The sequence below is a fragment of the Bubalus kerabau genome, chromosome 15 (assembly GCF_029407905.1).
Source record: "Bubalus kerabau isolate K-KA32 ecotype Philippines breed swamp buffalo chromosome 15, PCC_UOA_SB_1v2, whole genome shotgun sequence".
NCBI lineage: Eukaryota > Metazoa > Chordata > Mammalia > Artiodactyla > Bovidae > Bubalus > Bubalus kerabau.
Window position 1 is genome coordinate 50608211 of NC_073638.1, and position 23404 is coordinate 50631614.

At 39.7% G+C, this 23404-nt stretch overlaps 2 protein-coding genes across 2 annotated transcripts; one reads left to right on the top strand and one right to left on the bottom strand.

Annotated features, from left to right (window-relative positions):
• The first annotated feature begins 3342 nt into the window (after positions 1 to 3342).
• On the top strand, positions 3343 to 4293 carry LOC129629121 (olfactory receptor 51H1-like). The gene has a single exon (XM_055548891.1). It carries the CDS (start codon positions 3343 to 3345, stop codon positions 4291 to 4293), a length of 951 nt encoding a protein of 316 aa, XP_055404866.1.
• A 15174-nt stretch (positions 4294 to 19467) lies between these two features.
• On the bottom strand, positions 19468 to 20424 carry LOC129627833 (olfactory receptor 51H1-like). Its single transcript, XM_055547313.1, has one exon. It carries the CDS (start codon positions 20422 to 20424, stop codon positions 19468 to 19470), a length of 957 nt encoding a protein of 318 aa, XP_055403288.1.
• Positions 20425 to 23404: the final 2980 nt, after the last annotated feature.

Sequence of the window (23404 nt, forward strand, 5' to 3'; positions counted from 1 at the left end):
GTGTCTGGAGGAAATGAACTATGCTATTTTTGACTACACTAAAGGAAAAAAGGAAATAATGATTTTGTATGTTTTGAAGACAAATTTGAAATTCATTAAGTGTTAGTTTAATGAAAGAAGAGGTTTCAAGAATGGCCTCAGGTTTTTGGAGTGTTAGAAGACTCTCGAAATAAAGATTTTGTGAATGGCTACTCTCATATCATATATGTGGTTGTTTCTGGGTCAATAGCCTTTATTCTTTATCCCTTGATATTTTAAAATAAGGTTATGGGAAGTTATAAGTTAAAACTCGTGCAGATTAATTTGAACACTTATGTCCACTAATATGTCTATTTACAAATGTATGTATGTGCTCAGTAGTTCAGTCCTGTCTGACTCTTTGTGACCCCAGGAATGAACTCCACCAGGCTCCTCTGTCCATAGAATTTTTCAGGCAAGAATACTGGAGTGGTTTGCCATTTCCTACTCTGGGGCATCTTCCTGACCAAGGGATTGAACCCGAATTGGCAGGAAGATTCTTTACCGCTTCAGATCAGATCAGTCACTCACTCCTGTCCGACTCTTTGCAACCCCATGAATCGCAGCACGCCAGGCCTCCCTGTCCATCACCAACTCCCGGAGTTCACTCAGACTCATGTCCATCCAGTCAGTGATGCCATCCAGCCATCTCATCCTCTGTCGTCCCCTTCTCCTCCTGTCCCCAATCCCTCCCAGCATCAGAGTCTCTTCCAATGAGTCAACTCTTCACATGAAGTGGCCAAAGTACTGGAGTTTCAGATTTAGCATCGTTCCTTCCAAAGAAATCCCAAGGCTAATCTCCTTCAGAATGGACTGGTTGGATCTCCTTGCAGTCCAAGGGACTCTCAAGAGTCTTCTCCAACACCACAGTTCAAAAGCATCAATTCTTCAGTGCTCAGCCTTCTTCACAGTCCAGCTCTCACATCCAGACATGACCACAGGAAAAACCATAGCCTTGACTAGACGAACCTTCGTTGGCAAAGTAATGTCTCTGCTTTTGAATATGCTATCTAGGTTGGTCATAACTTTCCTTCCAAGGAGTAAGCGTCTTTTAATTTCATGGCTGCAGTCACCATTTGTAGTGATTTTGGAGCCCAGAAAAATAAAGTCTGACATTGTTTCCACTCTTTCCCCATCTATTTCCCATGAAGTGATGGGACCGGATGCCATGGTCTTCATTTTCTAAATGTTGAGCTTTAAGCCAACTTTTTCACTCTCCTCTTTCACTTTCATCAAGAGGCTTTTTAGTTCCTCTTCACTTTCTGCCATAAGGGTGGTGTCATCTGCATATCTGAGGTTATTGATATTTCTCCCGGCAATCTTGATTCCAGCTTGTGTTTCTTCCAGTCCAGTGTTTCTCATGATGTACTCTGCATAGAAATTAAATAAACAAGGTGACAATATACAGACTTGATGAACTCCTTTTCCTATTTGGAACTAGTCTGTTGTTCCATGTCCAGTTCTAACTGTTGCTTCCTGACCTGCATACAAATTTCTCAAGAGGCAGATCAGGTGGTCTGGTATTCCCATCTCTTTCAGAATTTTCCAGTTTATTGTGATTCACACAGTCAAAGGCTTTGGCATAGTCAATAAAGCAGAAATAGATGTTTTTCTGGAACTCTCTTGCTTTTTCCATGATCCAGCGGATGTTGGCAATTTGATCTCTGGTTCCTCTGCCTTTTCTAAAACCAGCTTGAACATCAGGAAGTTCATGGTTCACATATTGCTGAAGCCTCGCCTGGAGAATTTTGACCATTACTTTACTAGCATTTGAGATGAGTGCAATTGTGTGGTAGTTTGAGCATTCTTTGGCATTGTCTTTCTTTGGTATTGGAATGAAAACTGACCTTTTCCAGTCCTGTGGTCACTGCTGAGTTCTCCAAATTTGCTGGCATATTGAGTGTAGCACTTTCAGAGCATCATCTTTCAGGATTTGGAATAGCTCAACTGGAATTCTATCACCTCCACTAGCTTTGTTCATAGTGATGCTTTCTAAGACCCACTTGACTTCACATTCCAGGATTTCTGGCTCTAGGTCAGTGATCACACCATCGTGAATATCTGGGTCGTGAAGATCTTTTTTGTACAGTTCTTCTGTGTATTCTTGCCATCTCTTCTTAATATCTTCTGCTTCTATTAGGTCCTTTATCGAGCCCATCTTTGCATGAAATGTTCCCTTGGCATCTCTGATTTTCTTGAAGAGATCCCTAGTCTTTCCCATTCTGTTGTTTTCCTCTATATCTTTGCATTGATCGCTGAAGAAGGCTTTCTTATCTCTTCTTGCTATTCTTTGGAACTCTGCATTCAGATGCTTATATCTTTCCTTTTCTCCTTTACTTTTTGCTTCTCTTCTTTTCACAGCTTTTTGTAAGGCCTCCCCAGACAGCCATTTTGCTTTTTTGCATTTCTTTTCCATGGGGATGGTCTTGATCCTTGTCTCCTGTACAATGTCACGAACCTTATTCCATAGTTCATCAGGCACTCTATCTATCAGATCTAGGCCCTTAAATTTATTTCTAACTTCCACTGTATAATCATAAGGAATTTGATTTAGGTCATGCCTGAATGGTCTAGTGGTTTTCCCTACTTTCTTCAATTTCAGTCTGAATTTGGTAATAAGGAGTTCATGGTCTGAGCCACAGTCAGCTCCTGGTCTTGTTTTTGCTGACTGTATAGAGCTTCTCCATCTTTGGCTACAAAGAATATGATCAATCTGATTTTGGTGTTGACCATCTGGTGATGTCACCACCAGTATAAAAACAGTGAAATAGATGCTTAGGCATGTGCAAGAATATATACACACACACATATGTGTGTGTGTAAGAGAATATATGCATATGTATATACATATATATAAATGCATACACATGGATTTATATAGATGAGGGATGTAGGTTTGGATGGTGATGAAATTTTGTGTAGGTGTGTTTGTGGTGATGATACTGTGAGTTCTGTTCTTTGATTATTTAGCAAAATTCTCAATATTATTAGGTCCTTGGATGTTGCTGCTTCTTTTCTGCCAAATGTTCAGTGCTGTTAAAGGAAGAGATCAAAATTTTCTTCTGTCTAAACACTAGTTGTTTCATCTTATCTCCCTTTTTAAGATAAGCAAATTAAATTCAAGTGAGTGGAGGTCATTGCATGTGATTGTCTAAGAACTAAAAAGATGCAAAAACCTCTCAGACACTGATTTAAACATAGTTTTACCCTCTGTTGTTCCACTTCTACATCCATAAAGCCATTTACCTATCTAAAAACCTTTTTTCAATTTAGGAGCTGGAAGCCAGGTGGGAGAGTCCAGCCTCAATCAGTGGTAAGAACACTATGATGAACACTAGCTCATCACATGTCAACCACCATAGCTTCATTTTGACAGGTATCCCAGGAATGCCAGATAAAAACCTATGGATGGCTTTCCCCCTGGGATTTCTCTACACCATGACTCTCCTGGGAAATGGCACCATCCTAGCCATCATCAAGGTAGATCGGAGTCTCCATGAGCCTATGTACTACTTCCTCTCTATCTTGGCTCTGACTGACGTTGGTCTCTCCATGTCCACCCTGCCCTCCATGCTCAGCATCTTCTGGTTTAATGCCCCTGAGGTTCCCTTTGATGCATGCATCACACAGATGTTCTTCATCCACAGTTTTGGAGGGGTAGAATCAGGAGTATTAGTGTCTATGGCCTTTGACAGACTTGTGGCCATCCGAGACCCACTGCACTATGCTTCCATCCTCACCCATGGCATCATTGGCAAGATTGGAATAGCTGTCATCATCCGGGCAGTCTGTGTGGTCTTCCCTGTGCCCTTTCTTATAAAGCGGCTACCCTTCTGCCATTCCAATGTCTTGTCTCATTCGTACTGTCTCCACCAAGACGCAATGCGGTTAGCCTGTGCCAGCACTCATGTCAACAGCCTCTATGGCCTCATAGTAGTCATCTTCACTTTGGGGTTTGATGCCCTCATCATTCTCTTTTCTTATGTGCTCATCCTGAAGACAGTACTGGATATCGCTTCCAGAGCTGAAAGGCTCAAAGCGCTCAACACCTGCCTCTCCCACATCTGTGCTGTGCTCCTTTTTTATGTTCCTCTCATTGGTGTCACCATGATCCACAGGTTTGGGAAACATCTGTCACCAGTAGTACACACATTCATGGCCAATACCTATCTGTTACTGCCTCCTTTACTAAACCCTGTTGTCTACAGTGTGAAAACCAAGCAGATACGGAGGAGGATCATCCAGGTGTTCCAGAGGAGAAAGAACAGGGTCTAGGGTAGTGGAATCAAATGTAATATGGAGAATAAGAAGCATTTTGAGCAACTATAATGCAGTCAAATTATACACATCTGGGAAAATCAAAAGTGGGCAAGGCTTGTAGGTGAAAGTCTTTCTTGTTCTGTATATGCTCCATTTTGGAATGCACATTTTTTGGTATCTGGTGTCACTTGAAAAATCTAATGTAATTAATGTAATTGTTCTTCTCTGAAACTGGAGATGAGCATCAGTGAAGACATAAATCATCACCTGTTTATCCAGGTAACACTTCTGAGTGTTTATTCATATAATGTTAAGTAATAGTGTTCTATAGTTATTAATTAAATAATTAGATAAGGAAAGATTCAAAATCCTATACAGCACTGCTGAAAGGTCTGAGATATTTTTTCTTAATATGGGGAAAGAAAATTGTTCCATAATCAAACAGCATTTATTTTGTTGTTTCAATATTTATTGGGTAAAGAGTGCCTATGTTAAAATTAAAACAAACACATGTGTGGTTACTTAATATATGTCTTTTCATTTAAAGGTTATTACTTCTTTACAGTTCTAGTTTTCAGTCACATATTTAGTAGAATAACAGGTGCTCTGTCTTTACTCTTTAAACCCAGCAGGAGTGAACTCTATTTTGCTGTGTACAAAGGACCCAGCAAAACTTTATCAAGTAAAAGTACTGCCATGCTTTGTATAAGGACAAGTGAACACTTGCAGCACTGGGAAGTTTAAGAAAGCAGGGTACCCATGTGTGGGAATGAGTATGTCAAAAGCAATGTGTCTTTGCACTGAAGCTCATACCTGCTGTATGTATTTTGTTAATCATTACACCGTCAAGTTGCTAGAGGGATGACTTATTAAATAGATGTACATTTAACACTAATGAAATGCCAGTCGTGATGCTTGACCCTGCATGTGGGTTCAATCACTCAGTTGTATCCAACTCTTTGTGACCCCGCAAACTGTAGTCCACCAGGCTCCTTGGTCCATGCAATTTTCCAGGCAAGAATACTGGAGTGGATTGCCATTCCCTGCTCCAGGGGAATCTTCCTAATCCAGGGATCAAACCCAAGTCTCCTGAATCTCCTGCATTGGCAGGCAGATTCTTTACCACTGTTCCACCTGGGAAGCCTTCTGGTCCCTGAAGACACAGAGAAAAAGGCACCAACTTTCTGCACAGTTTCTAGCATATTTCTCTGCAAGGAAATATGTATACAAGTCAAGTAGGTATTACATTACAACATCACATTTAATTTGCTATACTAGTAGTTTTAGTTGCCTTTATATATTCTCTCAGTGAATTCTCCCAACAATCTTTGAGAATAATGTTATCACATTTTATACATGAGGAAATGAGGTTTAAAGAAGTTAAGTAACTTACTCAAAATCATACAGCTTCTAAGTGGAAGAACTCGATTCAAGTTTAGATCCGTTGATTCTAAAACCTGTGAATTGAGACTTGACACATGTCTCAGGGTTTTCTAGACTTACAATAAAACTTGAGGTAGAGGGGAAGAACCAGTGATCCTAAGATGTGATGTGTGAGAGATGTTAGTAACCAATATTATAGAAAAGTTATTTCAGGTCAGTTCAGTTCAGTGGCTCAGTTGTGTCCGACTCTTTGCGACCCCATGGACTGTGGCACGCCAGGCCTCACTGTCCATCACCAACTCCCAGAGTTTGCTCAAACTCATGTCCATCGAATCAGTGATACCATCCAGCCATCTCATCCTTTGTTGTCCCCTTCTCCTCCTGCCTTCAATCTTTCCCAGCATCAGGGTCTTTTCCAATGAGTCAGTTCTTCACATCAGGTGACCAAAGTATTGTGAACTTCAGCTTCAGCATCAGTTCTTCCAATGAATGACTGATTCCCTTTAGGAATGACTGATTTGATCTCCTGACAGTCCAAGGGACTCTCAAGAGTCTTCTCCAACACCTCAGTTCAAAAGCATCAATTCTTCGGCACTCAGCTTTCTCTATAGTCCAACTCTCCCATCCATATGACTACTGGAAAAATCATCGATTTGACTAGATGGACCTTTGTTGGCAAAGTAATGTCTCTGCTTTTTAAATATGCTGTCTAGGTTGGTCATAGCTTTTTCTTCCAAGGAGCAAGCGTCTTTTAATTTCATGGCTGCAGTCACCATCTGCAGTGATTTTGGAGCCCAAGAAAATAAAGAGAGGCTGAGTCAGACTAAATTTGCAAGACTAATTTGGAGTTTACATTTTCAATGTTACAAAATTGCTTGAGATTTGTTAGTTTGTGCAGAATGCAAACATCATCCAAGGCCTCACTATGCTGCTGCTAAGTCGCTTCAGTCATGTCCAACTCTGTGCGACCCCATAGATGGCAGCCCACCAGGCTCCCCAGCCCCTGGGATTCTCCAGGCAAGAACACTGGAGTGGGTTGCCATTTCCTTCTCCAATGAATGAAAGTGAAAATTGAAAGTGAAGTCGCTCAGTCATGTCCAACCCTCAGTGACCCCATGGACTGAAGCCTTCCAGGCTCCTCCATCCGTGGGATTTTCCAGGCAAGAATACTGGAGTGGGGTGCCATTGCCTCCTCCAGATAGATGCTATCTAAATGGAAAACATGAATCCCAAACAAAGCACATTATAGTCAATTGGCCTATAAGGAGGAAATAATAGATCTTTTATTTTCATTTAAATTTATCTCATCTTTAAAAAATGTTTATTTTTCTTAATGTGTTGTCATATACATGTTAGTACAGTGTGCCTATATACAATATTTGAATGAATAAACATAAAATATAAACATATCAACGTACAGCAAAAACCACTACAATATTGTAAAGTAATTAGCCTCAATTAAAATAAATTAATTCATTAAAAAAACATATTAAAAAGTGTCTTTTTTTCTTTGTAATTGGTTACAATTACATAACCAAAACTTGAAATCCTTAAATTAGAGATAAAAGCCAACCACCATGGATTATGTTTACAGTGTTCAAATACTGTGATAACAGAGGCAATTAGGAGAAATTGTCCATTAATCTTTGATTCTCTGATGGACCCATGCAGTGGCAAGATCAAAAGTCTAAATTTTGTTACTGGCAATACACACACATCCTCACTGTACACTCTCTTTTCTAGCTCCTGCAGTCTGACTTGGTTTCCATTGGTAGATGAAAGCTGTTCACATGGCTCAGATTTATTCTGAAATAGCAAGTTAAATGTTTCCCCTCAATCCTCCATCAACTTGATGTATTTGAGTAGATTATAAATATTTATAGTCTCCTCCCTTTTAGTCTTCTTTCTGCTTTCATGGCACTCTATTGCATCTTCTACTTCCACCTTCTTTGTTTCCTAACCTGCCCCCCTTCACGTCTTCCTCTCACACATGATGTGAGTATTTCTCCAAGTTCTCCCCTTGCCATTCAGTAACCTCAGTAAATTTCTTTCTTCGTGATACCAGTCATGCTAACAGCTTTAAAATAGAACCCACATGCGTCTTTCTTTCCCTCTTCTTCCCCTCCTCCTCTCTTAAGATCGAACTCTTAATTTTTAACTACCTTTGCATAATCTCTACATGGAGTTTTCTGTATACCTCTGTCTCACACAAGCCATATTTAATTCTCGCTTTTCCCCACAATAATCACTTTCAATTTCTCTGAAGGTATAAATTCTTGATTCATGTAACATTCAAAAACATACAGGCACATATCTGAAAACCGTCCTTCTGTCTTTGATTTATTTGCCTCTGTCATCCATGTTTGCTTCCCAGGTGGCATAGTGGTGAAGAATCCATCTATCAGTGCAGGAGACACAAGAATATGGGTCCGGTCTCTGGGTCAGGAAGATTCCCTGGAGGAGGAAATGGCAACCCACTCTAGTACTCTTGCCTAGAAAATTCCATGGACAGAGGAGCCTAGTGGGCTACAGTCCATGGGGTTGCAGAGTCAGACATGACTGAGGGACTGAGCACACAAACATCTATGTCCATGGTGATCACTCTAGTTTAGTCCTCTTAAAAATGTAAGATACATATTTATATCTTGCCAAGATGAAACCAGAAATGGAGACAGAGTCAAAATAAATTTTCAAGTTTGACTTGGAGTTTACATTTTCAATGTTACAAAATTACTTGAGAATTGTTAGTTTGTGCAGAATGCAAACATCATCCAAGGCCTCAATATAGATAAATGCTATCTAAATGGAAAACATGGAAAAAAAAAAAAAAAGGAAAACATGAATCACCTCAGAATTTGGAGGTGATATGGAATGAGGGGGAACTTTTCTCAGGGGGAAGAAAACAACCAGCACAGGAGACAATATGTAGCTCAGACGGTAAAGCGTGTGCCTACAATGCGGGAGATCTGGGTTTGATCCCTGGTGGGTAAGATCCTCTGGAGAAGGAAATAGCAACCCACTCCAGTACATTTGCCTGGAAAATCCCATGGGAGGACTCTGGTAGGCTATAGTCTGTGGGTTGCGAAGAGTCAGACACGACTGAGCGACTTCACTTCACTTAATATCTTAAAAGAAGATACCTTAGAAAAACATATCTTGAATATATGACCAAGTTTATTACCTGTACCTGTTTTAGAAAAGCTTCTTAGCCAGGAGACTTGGTCTCATGCTATTATTGCATGAAAACTTTTTGCAGTCTTTTTTTTTTTTTTTTTTTTTGTAATTCTGTTTGGGCCATGGAGTGTGAGGCCCTAGTTTTTTTTGTTTGTTTGTTTGTTTTTTAATTGAAACATATTTGATTTACAGTAGTAAATTAGTTTCAAGTGTACAACAGAGTGATTTAGTATTTCATAGGTTGTACTCCATTTAAAGTTGTAAAATATTGGGTATCTTTTATGTTTTGAGAATATATCCATATATCTTATTTATTTTATTATTATTTTATTTTTTTAAATTTTATTTTATTTTTCAACTTTAAAATATTGTATTGGTTTTGCCAAATATTGAAATGAATCCACCACAGGTATACATGTGTTCCCCATCCTGAATCCTCCTCCCTCCTCCCTCCCCATACCATCCCTCTGGGTCATCCCAGTGCACCAGCCCCAAGCATCTAGTATCGTGCATCGAACATGGACTGGCGACTCGTTTCATATATGATACTATACATGTTTCAATGCCATTCTCCCAAATCATCCCACCCTCTCCCTCTCCCACAGAGTCCAAAAGACTGTTCTATAGATGTAGGGTTTCTTTTGTGGTCTCGTATACAGGGTTATTGTTACCATTTTTCTAAATTCCATATATATGCGTTAGTATACTGTATTGGTGTTTTTCTTTCTGGCTTACTTCACTCTGTGTAATAGGCTCCAGTTTCATCCACCTCATTAGAACTGATTCAAATGTATTCTTTTTAATGGCTGAGTAATACTCCATTGGGTATATGTTCCACTGCTTTCTTATCCATTCATCTGCTGATGGACATCTAGGTTGCTTCCATGTCCTGGCTATTATAAACAGTGCTGCGATGAACATTGGGGTACACGTGTCTCTTTCCCTTCTGGTTTCCACAGTGTGTATGCCCAGCAGTGGGATTGCTGGATCATAAGGCAGTTCTATTTCCAGTTTTTCAAGGAATCTCCACACTTTTCTCCATAGTAGCTGTACTAGTTTGCATTCCCACCAACAGTGTAAGAGGGTTCCCTTTTCTCCACACCCTCTCCAGCATTTATTTCTTGTAGACTTTTGGATCGCAGCCATTCTGACTGGCGTGAAATGGTACCTCATAGAGGTTTTGATTTGCATTTCTCTGATAATGAGGGATGTTGAGCATCTTTTCATGGGTTTGTTAGCCATTTGTATGTCTTCTTTGGAGAAATGTCTATTTAGTTCTTTGGCCCATTTTTTGATTGGGTCGTTTATTTTTCTGGAATTGAGCTGTAGGAGTTGCTTGTATATTTTTGACATTAGTTGTTTGTCAGTTGTTTCTTTGCTATTCTTTTCTCCCATTCTGAAGGCTGTCTTTTCACCTTGCTTATAGTTTCCTTTGTTGTGCAGAAGCTTTTAAGGTTAATTAGATCCCATTTGTTTATTTTTGCCTTTATTTCCAATATTCTGGGAGATGGGTCATAGAGGATCCTGCTGTGGTGTGTCTCGGAGAGTGTCTTGTCTATGTTCTCCTCCAGGACTTTTATAGTTTCTGGTCTTACATTGAGATCTTTAATCCATTTTGAGTTTATTTTTGTGTACAGTGTTAGAAAGTGCTCTAGTTTCATTCTTTTACAAGTGGTTGACCAGTTTTCCCAGCACCACTTGTTAAAGAGATTGTTTTTAATCCATTGTATATTCTTGCCTCCTTTGTCAAAGATAAGGTGTCCATATGTGCATGGATTTATCTCTGGGCTTTCTATTTTGTTCCATTGATCTATATTTCTGTCTTTGTGCCAGTACCATACTGTCTTGATGACTGTGGCTTTGTAGTAGAGCCTGAAGTCAGGTAGGTTGATTCCTCCAGTTCCATTCTTCTTTCTCAAGATAGCTTTGGCTATTCGAGGTGTTTTGTATTTCCATACAAATTGTGAAATTATTTGTTCTAGCTCTGTGAAGAATACCGTTGGTAGCTTGATGGGGATTGCATTAAATCTATAAATTGCTTTGGGTAGTATAGTCATTTTCACTATATTGATTCTTCCAATCCATGGACATGGTATATTTCTCCATCTATGAGTGTCCTTTTTGATTTCTTTCACCAGTGCTTTATAGTTTTCTATATATAGGTCTTTAGTTTCTTTAGGTAGATATATTCCTAAGTATTTTATTCTTTCCGTTGCAATGGTGAATGGAATTGTTTCCTTAATTTCTCTTTCTGTTTTCTCATTATTAGTGTATAGGAGTGCAAGGGATTTCTGTGTGTCGATTTTTTATCCTGCAACTTTACTATATTCATTGATTAGTTCTAGTAATTTTCTGGTGGAGTCTTTAGGGTTTTCTATGTAGAGGATCATGTCATCTGCAAACAGTGAGAGTTTTACTTCTTCTTTTCCTATTTGGATTCCTTTGATTTCTTTTTCTGCTCTGATTGCTGTGGCCAAAACTTCCAAAACTATGTTGAATAGTAATGGTGAAAGTGGGCACCCTTGTCTTGTTCCTGACTTTAGAGGAAACGCTTTCAATTTTTCACCATTGAGGATAATGTTTGCTGTGGGTTTGTCATATATAGCTTTTATTATGTTGAGGTATGTTCCTTCTATTCCTGTTTTCTGGAGAGTTTTTTTCATAAATGGATGTTGAATTTTGTCAAAGGCTTTCTCTGCATCTATTGAGATAATCATATGGTTTTTATTTTTCAATTTGTTAATGTGGTGTATTACATTGATTGATTTGAGGATATTGAAGAATCCTTGCATCCCTGGGATAAAGCCCACTTGGTCAACGTGTATGACCTTTTTAATGTGTTGTTGGATTCTGATTGCTAGAATTTTGTTAAGGATTTTTGCATCTATGTTCATCAGTGATATTGGCCTGTAGTTTTCTTTTTTTGTGGGATCTTTGTCAAGATTTGGTATTAGGGTGATGGTGGCCTCATAGAATGAGTTTGGAAGTTTACCTTCCTCTGCAATTTTCTGGAAGAGTTTGAGCAGGATAGGTGTTAGCTCTTCTCTAAATTTGTGGTAGAATTCAGCTGTGAAGCCATCTGAACCTGGGCTTTTGTTTGCTGGAAGATTTCTGATTACAGTTTCAATTTCCGTGCTTGTGATGGATCTGTTAAGATTTTCTATTTCTTCCTGGTCGAGTTTTGGAAAGTTGTACTTTTCTAAGAATTTGTCCATTTCTTCCACGTTGTCCATTTTATTGGCATATAATTGCTGATAGTAGTCTCTTATGATCCTTTGTATTTCTGTGTTGTCTGTTGTGGTCTCTCCATTTTAATTTCTAATTTTATTGATTTGATTTTTCTCCCTTTGTTTCTTGATGAGTCTGGCTAATGGTTTGTCAATTTTATTTATCTTTTCAAAGAACCAGCTTTTGGCTTTGTTGATTTTTGCTATGGGCTCTTTTGTTTCTTTGGCATTTATTTCTGCCCTAATTTTTAAGATTTCTTTCCTTCTACTAACCCTGGGGTTCTTCATTTCTTCCTTTTCTAGTTGCTTTAGGTGTAGGGTTAGGTTATTCATTTGACTTTTTTCTTGTTTCTTGAGGTATGCCTGTATTGTTATGAACTTTCCACTTAGGACTGCTTTTACAGTGTCCCAAGATTTTGGGTGGTTGTGTTTTCATTTTCATTCGTTTCTATGCAAATTTTGATTTTTTTTTTTAATTTCTTCTGTGATTTGTTGGATATTCAGCAGCGTATTGTTCAGCTCCATATGTTGGAATTTTTAATACTTTTTCTCCTGTAGTTGAGGTCTAATCTTACTGCATTGTGGTCAGAAATGATGCTTTGAATGATTTCAATTTTTTTGAATTTACCAAGACTAGATTTATGACCCAGGATGTGATCTATCCTGGAGAAGGTTCCATGTGCGCTTGAGAAAAAGGTGAAATTCATTGTTTTGGAATGAAATGTCCTATAGATATCAATTAGGTCTAACTGGTCTTTTGTATCATTTAAAGTTTGTGTTTCCTTGTTAATTTTCTGTTTAGTTGATCTATCCATAGGTGTAAATGGGGTATTAAAGTCTCCAACTATTATTGTGTTATTGTTAATTTCTCCTTTCATACTTGTTAGCATTTGTCTTATATATTGCGGTGCTCCCGTTTTGGGTGCATATATATTTATAATTGTTATATCTTCTTCTTGGATTGATCCTTTGATCATTATGTAGTGACCATCTTTGTCTCTTTTCACAGCCTTTGTTTTAAAGTCTATTTTATCTGATATGAGTATTGCTACTCCTGCTTTCTTTTGGTCCCTATTTGCATGGAAAATCTTTTTCCAGCCCTGCACTTTCAGTCTGTATGTGTCCCCTGTTTTCAGGTGGGTCTCTATGTAGGGGTCTTATTTGTGTATCCATTCAACCAGTCTTTGTCTTTTGGTTGGGGCATTCAACCCATTTACGTTTAAGGTAATTACTGATAAGTATGATCCCATTGCCATTTACTTTATTGTTTAGGGTTCGAATTTATACACCATTTTTGTGTTTCCTGTCTAGAGAATATCCTTTAGTATTTGTTGGAGAGCTGGTTTGGTGGTGGTGAAGTCTCTCAGCTTTTGCTTGTCTGTAAAGCTTTTGATTTCTCCTTCATATATAGAATGAGATCCTTGCTGGGTACAATAATCTGGGCTGTAGGTTATTTTCTTTCATCACTTTAAGTATGTCTTGCCATTCCCTCCTGGCTTGAAGAGTTTCTATTGAAAGATCAGCTGTTATCCTTATGGGAATTCCCTTGTGTGTTATTTGTTGTTTTTTCCCTTGCTGATTTTAATATTTGTTCTTTGTGTTTGATCTTGTTAATTTGATTAATATGTGTCTTGGGGTGTTTTGCCTTGGATTTATCCTGTTTGGGACTCTCTGGGTTTCTTGGACTTGAGTGATTATTTCCTTCCCCATTTTAGAGAAGTTTTCAACTATTATCTCCTCAAGTATTTTCTCATGGTCTTTCTTTTTGTCTTCTTCTTCTGGGACCCCTATGATTCAAATGTTGTAGTGTTTAATATTGTCCTGGAGGTCACTGAGATTGTCCTCATTTCTTTTAATTCGTTTTTCTTTTTTCCTCTCTGATTCATTTATTTCTACCATCCTATCTTCTAATTCACTAATCCTACCTGCTGCCTCTGTTATTCTATTTGTTGCCTCCAGAGTGTTTTTGATCTCATTTATTGCATTATTCATTATATATGGACTCTCTTTTATTTCTTCTAGGTCCTTGTTAAACCTTTTTTGCATCTTCTCAATCCTTGTCTCCAGGCTATTTATCTGTGATTCCATTTTGATTTCAAAATTTTGGATCAATTTCACTATCATTATTTGGAATTCTTTATCAGGTAGATTCCCTATCTCTTCCTCTTTTGTTTGGTTTGGTGGGCATTTATCCTGTTCCTTTATCTGCTGGGTATTCCTCTGTCTCTTCATCTTGTTTAAATTGCTGAGTTTGGGGTTCCTTTCTGTATTCTGGCAGTTTGTGGAGTTCTCTTTATTGTGGCATTTCCTCGCTGTGTGTGGGTTTGTACAGGTGGCTTGTCAAGGTTTCTAGGTTAGCGAAGCTTGTGCTGGTGTTCTGGTTGGTGGAGCTGTATTTCTTCTCTCTGGAGTGCAATGAAGTGTCCAGTAACGAGTTATGGGATGTCTATGGTTTTGGTGTGACTTTGGGCAGCCTGTATCTTGGAGCTCAGGGCTGTGTTCCTGTGTTGCTGGAGCATTTGCCTGGCATGTCTTGCCCTGGAACTTGTTGGCCCTTGTGTGGTGCTTGGTTTCAGTGTAGGTATGGAGGCGTTTGATGAGCTTCTGTCAATTAATGTTCCCTGGAGTCAGGAGTTCCCTGGAGTCATGGTTTGGATTTAAGCCTCCTGCTTCCAGTTATCGGTCTTATTTTTACAGTAGTCTCAAAACTTCTCCTTCTATACAGCACTACTGATAAAACATCTACGTTAAAGATGAAAACTTTCTCCACCATAAGGGTCACTCATAGAAGTTCACAGCATTACATGGAGAAGAGAAGAGGGAGGAGGGAGTTAGAGGTGACTCGAATGAGATGAGGTGGAATCAATAGAGGAGAGAGTGGGCTAGCCAGTAATCACTTCCTTATGTGCACTCCACAACTGGACTGCTCAGAGATGCTCACGGAGTTATACAGAGAAGTGAAGAAGGAGGAAGGAGACAGAGGTGGCCAGGAGGATAAAAGGGGGGAATGAAAAAGAGGGAGAGAGATCCAGCCAGTAATCAGTTCCCTAAGTGTTCTCCACCATCTGGAACACACAGAAATTCACAGAGTTGGGTAGAGTAGACAGGGGTTAGAGAGGAGACACAGGCAATCTGGTGGAGAAAAAGGAGAGTCCAAAGGGAGAGGGAGCAGTCAAGCCAGTAATCTCGCTCCCTAGTGAAAAATGGTTACTGCAGACTGGGTTCTTAAAGGTACAAAATTGGTAACAAATACATAAAAGCAAAAATTAAAAATCTAGAGTAGAGTTTGGATTTTCAAAAATACAATGTTAAAGAAAAGAAGAAGGAAAAGAAAGAGAGAGAGAGAAAAAGTCACAAAAATTATATAAAAAAAATAGGTACATAGTTGATAACAAATACAAAAAAGCTGAAATTAAAAATCTAGAGTAGAGATTGAAATTTCAAAAATACAATGTTAAAGAAAATTTTAAAAAAAAAACAAGGTCACAAAAATTATAAAATATATATATATGAAGTTTGCTTTAAAAAAATAGGGTGTTTTTTTTTTGCAAATAATAGCAGGTTATAAAAGTAAAAATTAAAGAAATAATAGAGGACTTAAAATTTTTTAAAAAAATTAAAAAAAGAAAGAAAGAATGATTGTAAAAATAGTAAAAAATATATCTAGGACTTTCTCTGGTTTTGTTGTGGGTATTGTGGGGTCAGTTCATTTTCAGCTAGTTCCTTGGTCCGACTTATATTTCTCAAGATCTATAGGCCCCTTCCTATGTATTCGGTACTAACCACAGGGTTTTAATCTATTGCCTGTAGCTTCCAAGGCGGTTCCCTCTGTTATAGCTTCTTCTGTTTGCCGAAGTCGTCAGTGTCTGGTTTCTGCCCTGACACAAAGGGAACGGTGGTGGACACTTTTTTTTTTTTTAGGCTCACTTGTTCAGTCGCACTGTGGGGAGGGAGGGACGCTGCAAACAAATAACACTGGCGTGTGCTCGCAGTGCCTCAGCCACACTGGGTCTGCACCAGCTCATGGCGCGTGTAGCCTCCCTGCCCACACTGCTCAGGCTCTAGGTTGCTCTGCCGGGAACCATCTGTGGCCAGCCCTGGGCTGCTTGCACCTCCCAGGTCCAAGCCACTCATGTTCAGGCACTCGGGTAGTCCTCAGAGGCACAGACTTGGTTGGGCCTGCGTTTTGTGCCCTTCCCACGTCCGAGCAGCTCAGGTGATGAGGTGTTTGGCGAGCGCGATTGCTGTGACTTATCGCCTCCCCGCCACTCGGTTATCTAGGTGTGCAACTGGCACACCTTCTCAGGCAGATGTTGACCGTCCAGACCCCCAAGAAGTTTTAGTTAGCAAAGAAGCCTGCTTACGGTTTTATAGATAATGTCTTTCTGGGGCTGCGATTGCCCCCTTCCAGCTCTGGCTGCCTGTCACCGGAGGGGGACAGTCTGCAGCCGGCTATCTCTGTACAGTCCTTTGTTCCGTGCGCAGGCCTGGCGGTGTCTTAGGTTAGGGCTGGCTTTTCATGTGATAGATATCCCACAGTCTGGTTTGCTAGCCCAAATTATGTTGCTCAGATAGCGCTCAGGGTATTCAGGCCATATCCTTACTCCAAGCAATGCCGCCCACGCCACGCCTCCCTACCCAGCCCCTGCTTGCTAGCGGCATGTGCAGGCATCTGCGCTTCTTCTCCGCTGGGGGAGTTACCGTAGGGCTTGCAGTCTGCGGGGTTTAATTGTTTATATATTTTCCCTCCCTGTTATGTTGCCCTCTGTGCTTCCAAGGCTCGGCACAGATTCGGCATTGAGAAGGTTTCCTGGTGTTTGGAAACTTCTCTCTTTTTAAGACTCCCTTCCTGGGACAGAACTCCGTCCCTCCCTCTTTTGTCTCTTTTTTTGTCTTTTATATTTTTTCCTACCTGCTTTCGAAGACTTGGGTTGCTTTTCTGGGTGCTTGATGTCCTCCACCGGCATTCAGAAGTTGTTTTGTGGAATTTACTCGGTGTTTAAATGTCTTTTGATGAATTTGTTGGGGAGAAAGTGTTCTCCCCATCCTACTCCTCCGCCATCTTAGCTCCTCCTTTGCAGTCTTAAGAGAAGGTGACCCTGAGACCTTGAGAAGTGGGAGCTGAGGTAGAAGCCAGTATGAAAGACTTCAGATACAATTGGAGCTACTCTGATGCTGCAGTTGCTGTAGCAATCATCATCTTCATCTTTAATGGAGAAATGTGATGGAGACACAAACTAGATAGAGGGAAACTCAAAAACTCCTTCACCAATACACTTGTTTCTGGGGTCAGCTTTTAAGTATTTACAGCACCAAAGACGACAGTTATGGAGAGCATTTCCACCTGTCTCTGAAATGTGGAGTGTGATTTAGAAATTTGGTGCATCAATTAAATGTCAAGCACTGCATTGAATGAAAACAACCAAGAGCTGAAAGTCCTCAAAGAGATCTGCTCATCCCAAGGATACTGGTCACTGCACTGCTACTAGGACCTTTGCTCTCATATCGGAACAAGCAAATAGAGACCTATCTTCTTAACTATGGTATTGGTGGTGGTTTAGTCACTAAGTCAAATCTGACTTGCAACCCCATGGACTGTAGCCCTCCAGGCTCCTCTCTCTGTGGAATTTCCCAGGCAAGAATAGAGGAGTGGGTTACCCTTTCCTTTTCCAGGGGATCTTCCCAACCCAGCGATTGAATCCAGATCTCCTGCATTGCAGGGAGATTCTTTACTAAGTCACCAGGGAAACCCCTTCTTAACAATAACCCCTAGTAATTCCTGTTCTAGGCTCAGGACTGTGATAGTATTGGTGAACTCTTAGCAAGCCCTTCCAGAGGTGGTAGGACTCAAGGCTCCCCACAAATCCCAGAAGGTTTAAATGATATTTTAGATTCATTTTATTAAATGTTATCAATGTGCCTTTGTTTTTTATAGAGTTAAGAAAAATTTTTGTTGTGAACCTATCTAAAATTAATTCAGAAAGACTGGTGAACCTGAAAGCAGTATTAAAATGGGAATAAGCTTTCTGGTACACAGTATTATTAAATTTGTCTTAGCTAGGCTAGTGTCTGTTCTGACAGACTTCTAAAGTAGCTACTGATTTGAGTAATAGGTAACTGCATACCATGAAAGACCCAAAGAATCTTTTGTGTTAGATTTTAAAGATCAAATAAAAACTTGAGCAAAAGTCATGTGGCTCATGTAAAAGAGTGTAAGTCGCTCATTAGTATACATTGTATATGTGTGCTTTTGTTCTTCTTCTTCATATATGGAGTTGGCCAAAATGTTTATTTGGGTTTTTCCATAACATCTTAGGGATAAATCCAAATGAACATTTTGACCAATCTGATACTTTGTCTTCAAATTAAATCCATAGTAATTCTTTAACCTTCTACCCTGAGTGTCATCCCCACCCTGCCCAACCCATTTTATCTGTCTCCCACAATATAGATAGTTCAACATTCCCCAGAAAATCTGCCTGACTGAGCCTTGGCCAACACATGAACTGCTTTGGAAACAGCATACAACACTGTCCCCCATACGGATGCTGTAGTTATCCAATATGACAGCATGTAAAAGGCTCTGGTACTGTCTTCTGCTTCGTGGACAGTCTATAAGTACTTTTATTGTCTTACATTCAATATTCTTGAACACTTACTATAGTTGCACAACCCTTCATAGTTTACAAATACTTGTCCTTATATGATTAAATTTAATTTCATTACCACACTGGTTGTTAAGTGATAATATTTCCAGCTTCAAAATGAAGGAATTGCCATTAGAGGTAGGGAAGGGAACATCCAATGTCACACGTGGAAGAGTTAAAGCTCACCCTTCATCTGTTGATCTCAAGTTATACAATATGGTTGGCCCCTGCTCAATTATATACATTTATATTCTTAATCCTAAAATTTAACCATCTTTCATTATTAATCCATGTATTATTTAATACCCAATGTATTATCTCCAGGTGTTCTCTTATTATTTAATGAGTATAATTCATTTCTCCCCTATTAAGCTAATAGAGGCCATTCCTAACACTTGAGCTAGAATGTTAAATCAACTCAATGATCTTTAATTTAAAAGACATTAAGCTTGTGGCTTATTTCTGCTCAAAAGAGTTATTACAGATTGGAATTAGTAATATGCCCCTTTCATTTTTTATGGGCCAACTCTAATGCAAGGCCACAGGAAAGTCCATGGAACAGTTCTTATAAATGCTGCTCTTTATATACTGCAAAAAGGACGATTTGGTACAGGAAGTGGAAAGTATGTTCTGAGAGCAGGGAACTATCTCTGCCCAATTCAAATCACACCAAAAATGTGAAAAAATAAAAACTATTTTTTCATAGTCATAATTGAGCCTTTACAGAAGAGATTTTTCCTCTCTTAAACTGGCAGACCCTAATCCTCTGCAGTGACCTTGGCTGGAACAAACATCTGGATGAGCTTCCTCCGTATCTCTTTGGTCTTCATAGTATAGACGATGGGGTTTAGCACAGGGGGTATGAGAAGATAGGCATTAGCCATGAGGGCATGGGTCAGTGGTGAAAGGTGCTTTCCAAAACGGTGAATGACAGACACCCCAATGAGCGGTACGTAGAAGATGAGAACTGCACAGATGTGGGAAACACAGGTGTTGAGTGCCTTCAGCCGGCCCTCCCCTGAGGCAATGGCCATCACTGTTCGAAGTATGAATGCATAGGAGAGGAGGATGGAGAGGGAGTCAGAACCCTTGGTGAAGATAACCGCAATGAGGCCATAGAGACTGTTGACCCAGGTGCTGGCACAGGCAAGGCTCATGACATCTTGGTGGAGGCAGAAGGAGTGGGAGAGGATATTGGAGTGGTAGAAGGGGAGCCGCTTGATGAGGAAAGGCACTGGGAAGACCACACAGATGGCTCTTGTCAAGATGACTGCCCCTGTTCTGAAGACCACGCCATTGGTGACGATGGTGCCGTACCTGAGGGGTTTCCAGATTGCCACAACCCAATCAAAGGCCATGGCCACCAGCACGCCAGATTCAATGGCTGAGAAGGTATGGATGAAGTACATCTGAACAAGGCAGGCATCAAAGGCGATGGACTTGTAGTTAAACCAAAACATGCCTAGCATGGAGGGCATAGTACAAAGGGCAAGTCCCGTGTCTGCCAGTGCCAGCATACACAGAAAGTAATACATGGGGATGTGCAGGGACAGTTTGGACTTGATGGTAGAGATGATGACACCATTGCCAAAGAGGGCAATGACATATATAGCACCCAGTGGGAATGCCATCCAGTAATACTTTAGATCAAGCCCTGGAATTCCAGTTAAGACAAAGTAGAGATGTTGGAAGTGAGAGTGGTTATTATCTGCCATGAAGTCAATGTAACACAGGAGGGAAATTTTGAGATCCTGATGTGTGTCTTCCTAAGAATGCAGTGACAAGTATTAACAATATATTAGAATCTGATCTTCCTCAGAGCAGAACCATTTTATTTTTACACGGGTGAGAGAGAGTTTAATGGAGGGCTGAGTCCCTGAAATTACTTTTCCAAGATATATCCTGTGGAGGAAACTTCTACTGTCCCAATGAAAAAGTTTCACCAAGTCAAATAAGTCACATTCAGTTTCAAACACACTGCATTAGATAAAATATTTTGCTTTCTCCAGTCCATTTCTCCCTCTTTCTCATCCATATCTTACAAGCTGTTGAGTCAGACGCTGAGGACACAATAACTAAGACAGAATCAGTATAAAACAAAAATTAGTTGACTGCTCACAAAGGATGTCATTTCCACCCATCACTCTCCTTATGCCCAGTACTGGAACTCTGATGAAGACAATGGGTCTTGTATGTAAGGCAGGGATGGACATGCCCAGGGTATATGCCTATGCTTGCATCTGAACATGACCACCTTCATTTCCCCTGAGCCTGGATGTGGACTCCATCATTCTCAACCCAGGAACCTCAGACAGCAACTTCTGATCATAGAAAATGAAATGTATTTGTCATCTCTAATCTAATGAAATCTAGACAGGGGAGTAAGTTATATTTAGGAAAGCAACAGCAGCAATTCTTTTTTCAGACTAACTCATTTTGTCCAAAAGGAAGTGAGGCTCCTCTGAAGCCTTTTTTAGAATCAGGATCATCTGGAAATTGTATTACTAAAGGCACAGTGATCATTCACATAATGCCATTTACACTCTCAGGGAGCCAGTATAGAGGTCCTAGTACAGATCTGGAAGAAACATGCTGGTATTTCCAGTAACTATGTTTTTTTTTTCCAAAATGCCTCCTGATGGGGTCATTCAACTTTAGACATGAATACCAGTTAGAGGTACTGCATACTCTCTTTGAGAAGCTCTCTCAACCTTAAGATGCACATCAGATGCCTTCATCAATTGAAGAGAACCAAGGTGACTAAAGGCAAGGTAATGTAAACTCCAGATCCACACATCTTCTAATCAGATTCTGGTTTCCCTTGCTCCTCATATATGGCCTTATATATGTAGCACATGTACAATAATGCCTATGCTAAGGGGCAGTGCCAGGGTTACAAAAGATCTTTCCATTGGTAAAAAAGCAAAATATGTGCTTTTAATTATGAGACCTTGGAATAAAAAGTTCTTCTCTTCACATGTTCTCAATATCAGTGTTGATATTGAGGTGTTTTTTTTTTTTTTCTTGTTTTTCGTTTTGTCTCTCTGATTTGGATTTTTCAGCCAGAGATCTTTGCAGCTGATGAAAGTGAAATTGATAGATGCTCTTCTATCAGCAAAGAATCGCATTTAATTTTATGTCTCTTGTAATCTTTGAATAATTTACCCTCTAACTCTGCAAACATGTGTCTGAACCCCAGGCTATGTATACATCTCTGACTGATGCATACTCCTGATGAATCAAAAACATATTGTAGAGTTTTGAAATCTCTCTCCTCAAAGATCTTCTTTGAAAGATTTCTGACACAGATTCCCCCAGCCTTATTTAGGGTATATCCTCTGTTTCTGTAAAATATTCATGTCTTTCCATTGCTCCTATGAAAGACAGCTAGACTTTTGTTCAAAAGACTCTAGCTTTTTAGATAGCATATATTTTCTACTCTTTCAACAAACTTATTTTAGTTTTTTGTTTGTTTTAGGACTTTTGAGAAAGTAAATATTTATTAAGTTTTTAAAATAATTGTAATAGAATGAAAATTAAAGGAATTTTTAAGAGGTAAACAAATGAGAAGAATAGAATACAAGGTGAGAGAAAGAAGGAGAGAAAAGGAATGAAAAAAAGAAAAGCATAAACCAAAGAACACCAGGTGCTTCCCAGGTGGCGCTAGTGGCAAAGAGCCCGCCTGCCAAAGCAGGAGACATAGGAGATGTGGGTTTGATCCCTGGGTTGAGAAGATCACCTGGAGGAAAGTATGGCAACCCACTCCAGTATTCTTACCTTGAGAATCCCATGGACTGAGGAACCTGGTGGGCCTCAGTCCATAGGGCCGCACAGATTTGGACACGACTGAAGTGATTTACACACACAAAGAAGAGCAGAAGTAAATGTCGAACTACTTCACATTTTACTATTAAAGAAATTGAAGCATAGATAAAGAAAATAACTTGTTCTGAGTCAAACACATAGTCAGTGGTTAAAAAAAATAAAGAAAAGAAAAACAGATGAGAAGAGGAGGGAAAAAAAGTTACAACTAAATATACTGGAAGCTTGAGGGTTCAGCTAGCAAAGACAAAGTTAAAATGGCATCTCTTGGCTAGGTTGCTTATTCCTTAAAATGTGTCCTTGATTTTGTCCATAATTATATTGCCCAGGATGTACTAAACAGGTGAAGATCAGTTTCTTAGATCCCAAGTTCTTCTGAAAGTTTCACCTAAACTGACCCTCTACTGACCATGGAAACTGCCTCATTTATGGAAAAAGATTGTGTAAGTGTTTTATATCTGCCCCATAGGCTGCCACAAGTTATATGATCTCATTAGAGATCTTTGATTGACTAGTGGACAATAAAATTGCAAAACTTCCGTATTGTCTGAGTTACAGCAGAAAAACAAAAACACTTCCATTTCACTAAGTACTAGAAAGTGGTTGGGGGACAACTGGAAACTTTAGTAGCATTATCTTAAGATATTCTGTTGATAGAACAACTTTTAGCCTCTGATTTTGCTCTAAAACTTACCTTGTTGCTTAGGGTACCCTGAGCTGGAAGAGGATTCTCCAGCTGCCTGAGGCTCACTTGGCAAAACCATTTCTACTCACATGAAGACTTTTATTTCCTGAGCTGCTCCCAAACTCCTCCCCATACCAGACCACAGAGAGTTTCACAGATCGGTAAACAGGGTTGTTCCCTGGGGCTCC

Coding starts and splice junctions, on each gene's coding strand:
- LOC129629121 (XM_055548891.1), top strand. CDS start 3,343: ATGATGAACACTAGCTCATCACATGTCAACCACCATAGCTTCATTTTG.
- LOC129627833 (XM_055547313.1), bottom strand. CDS start 20,424: ATGGCAGATAATAACCACTCTCACTTCCAACATCTCTACTTTGTCTTA.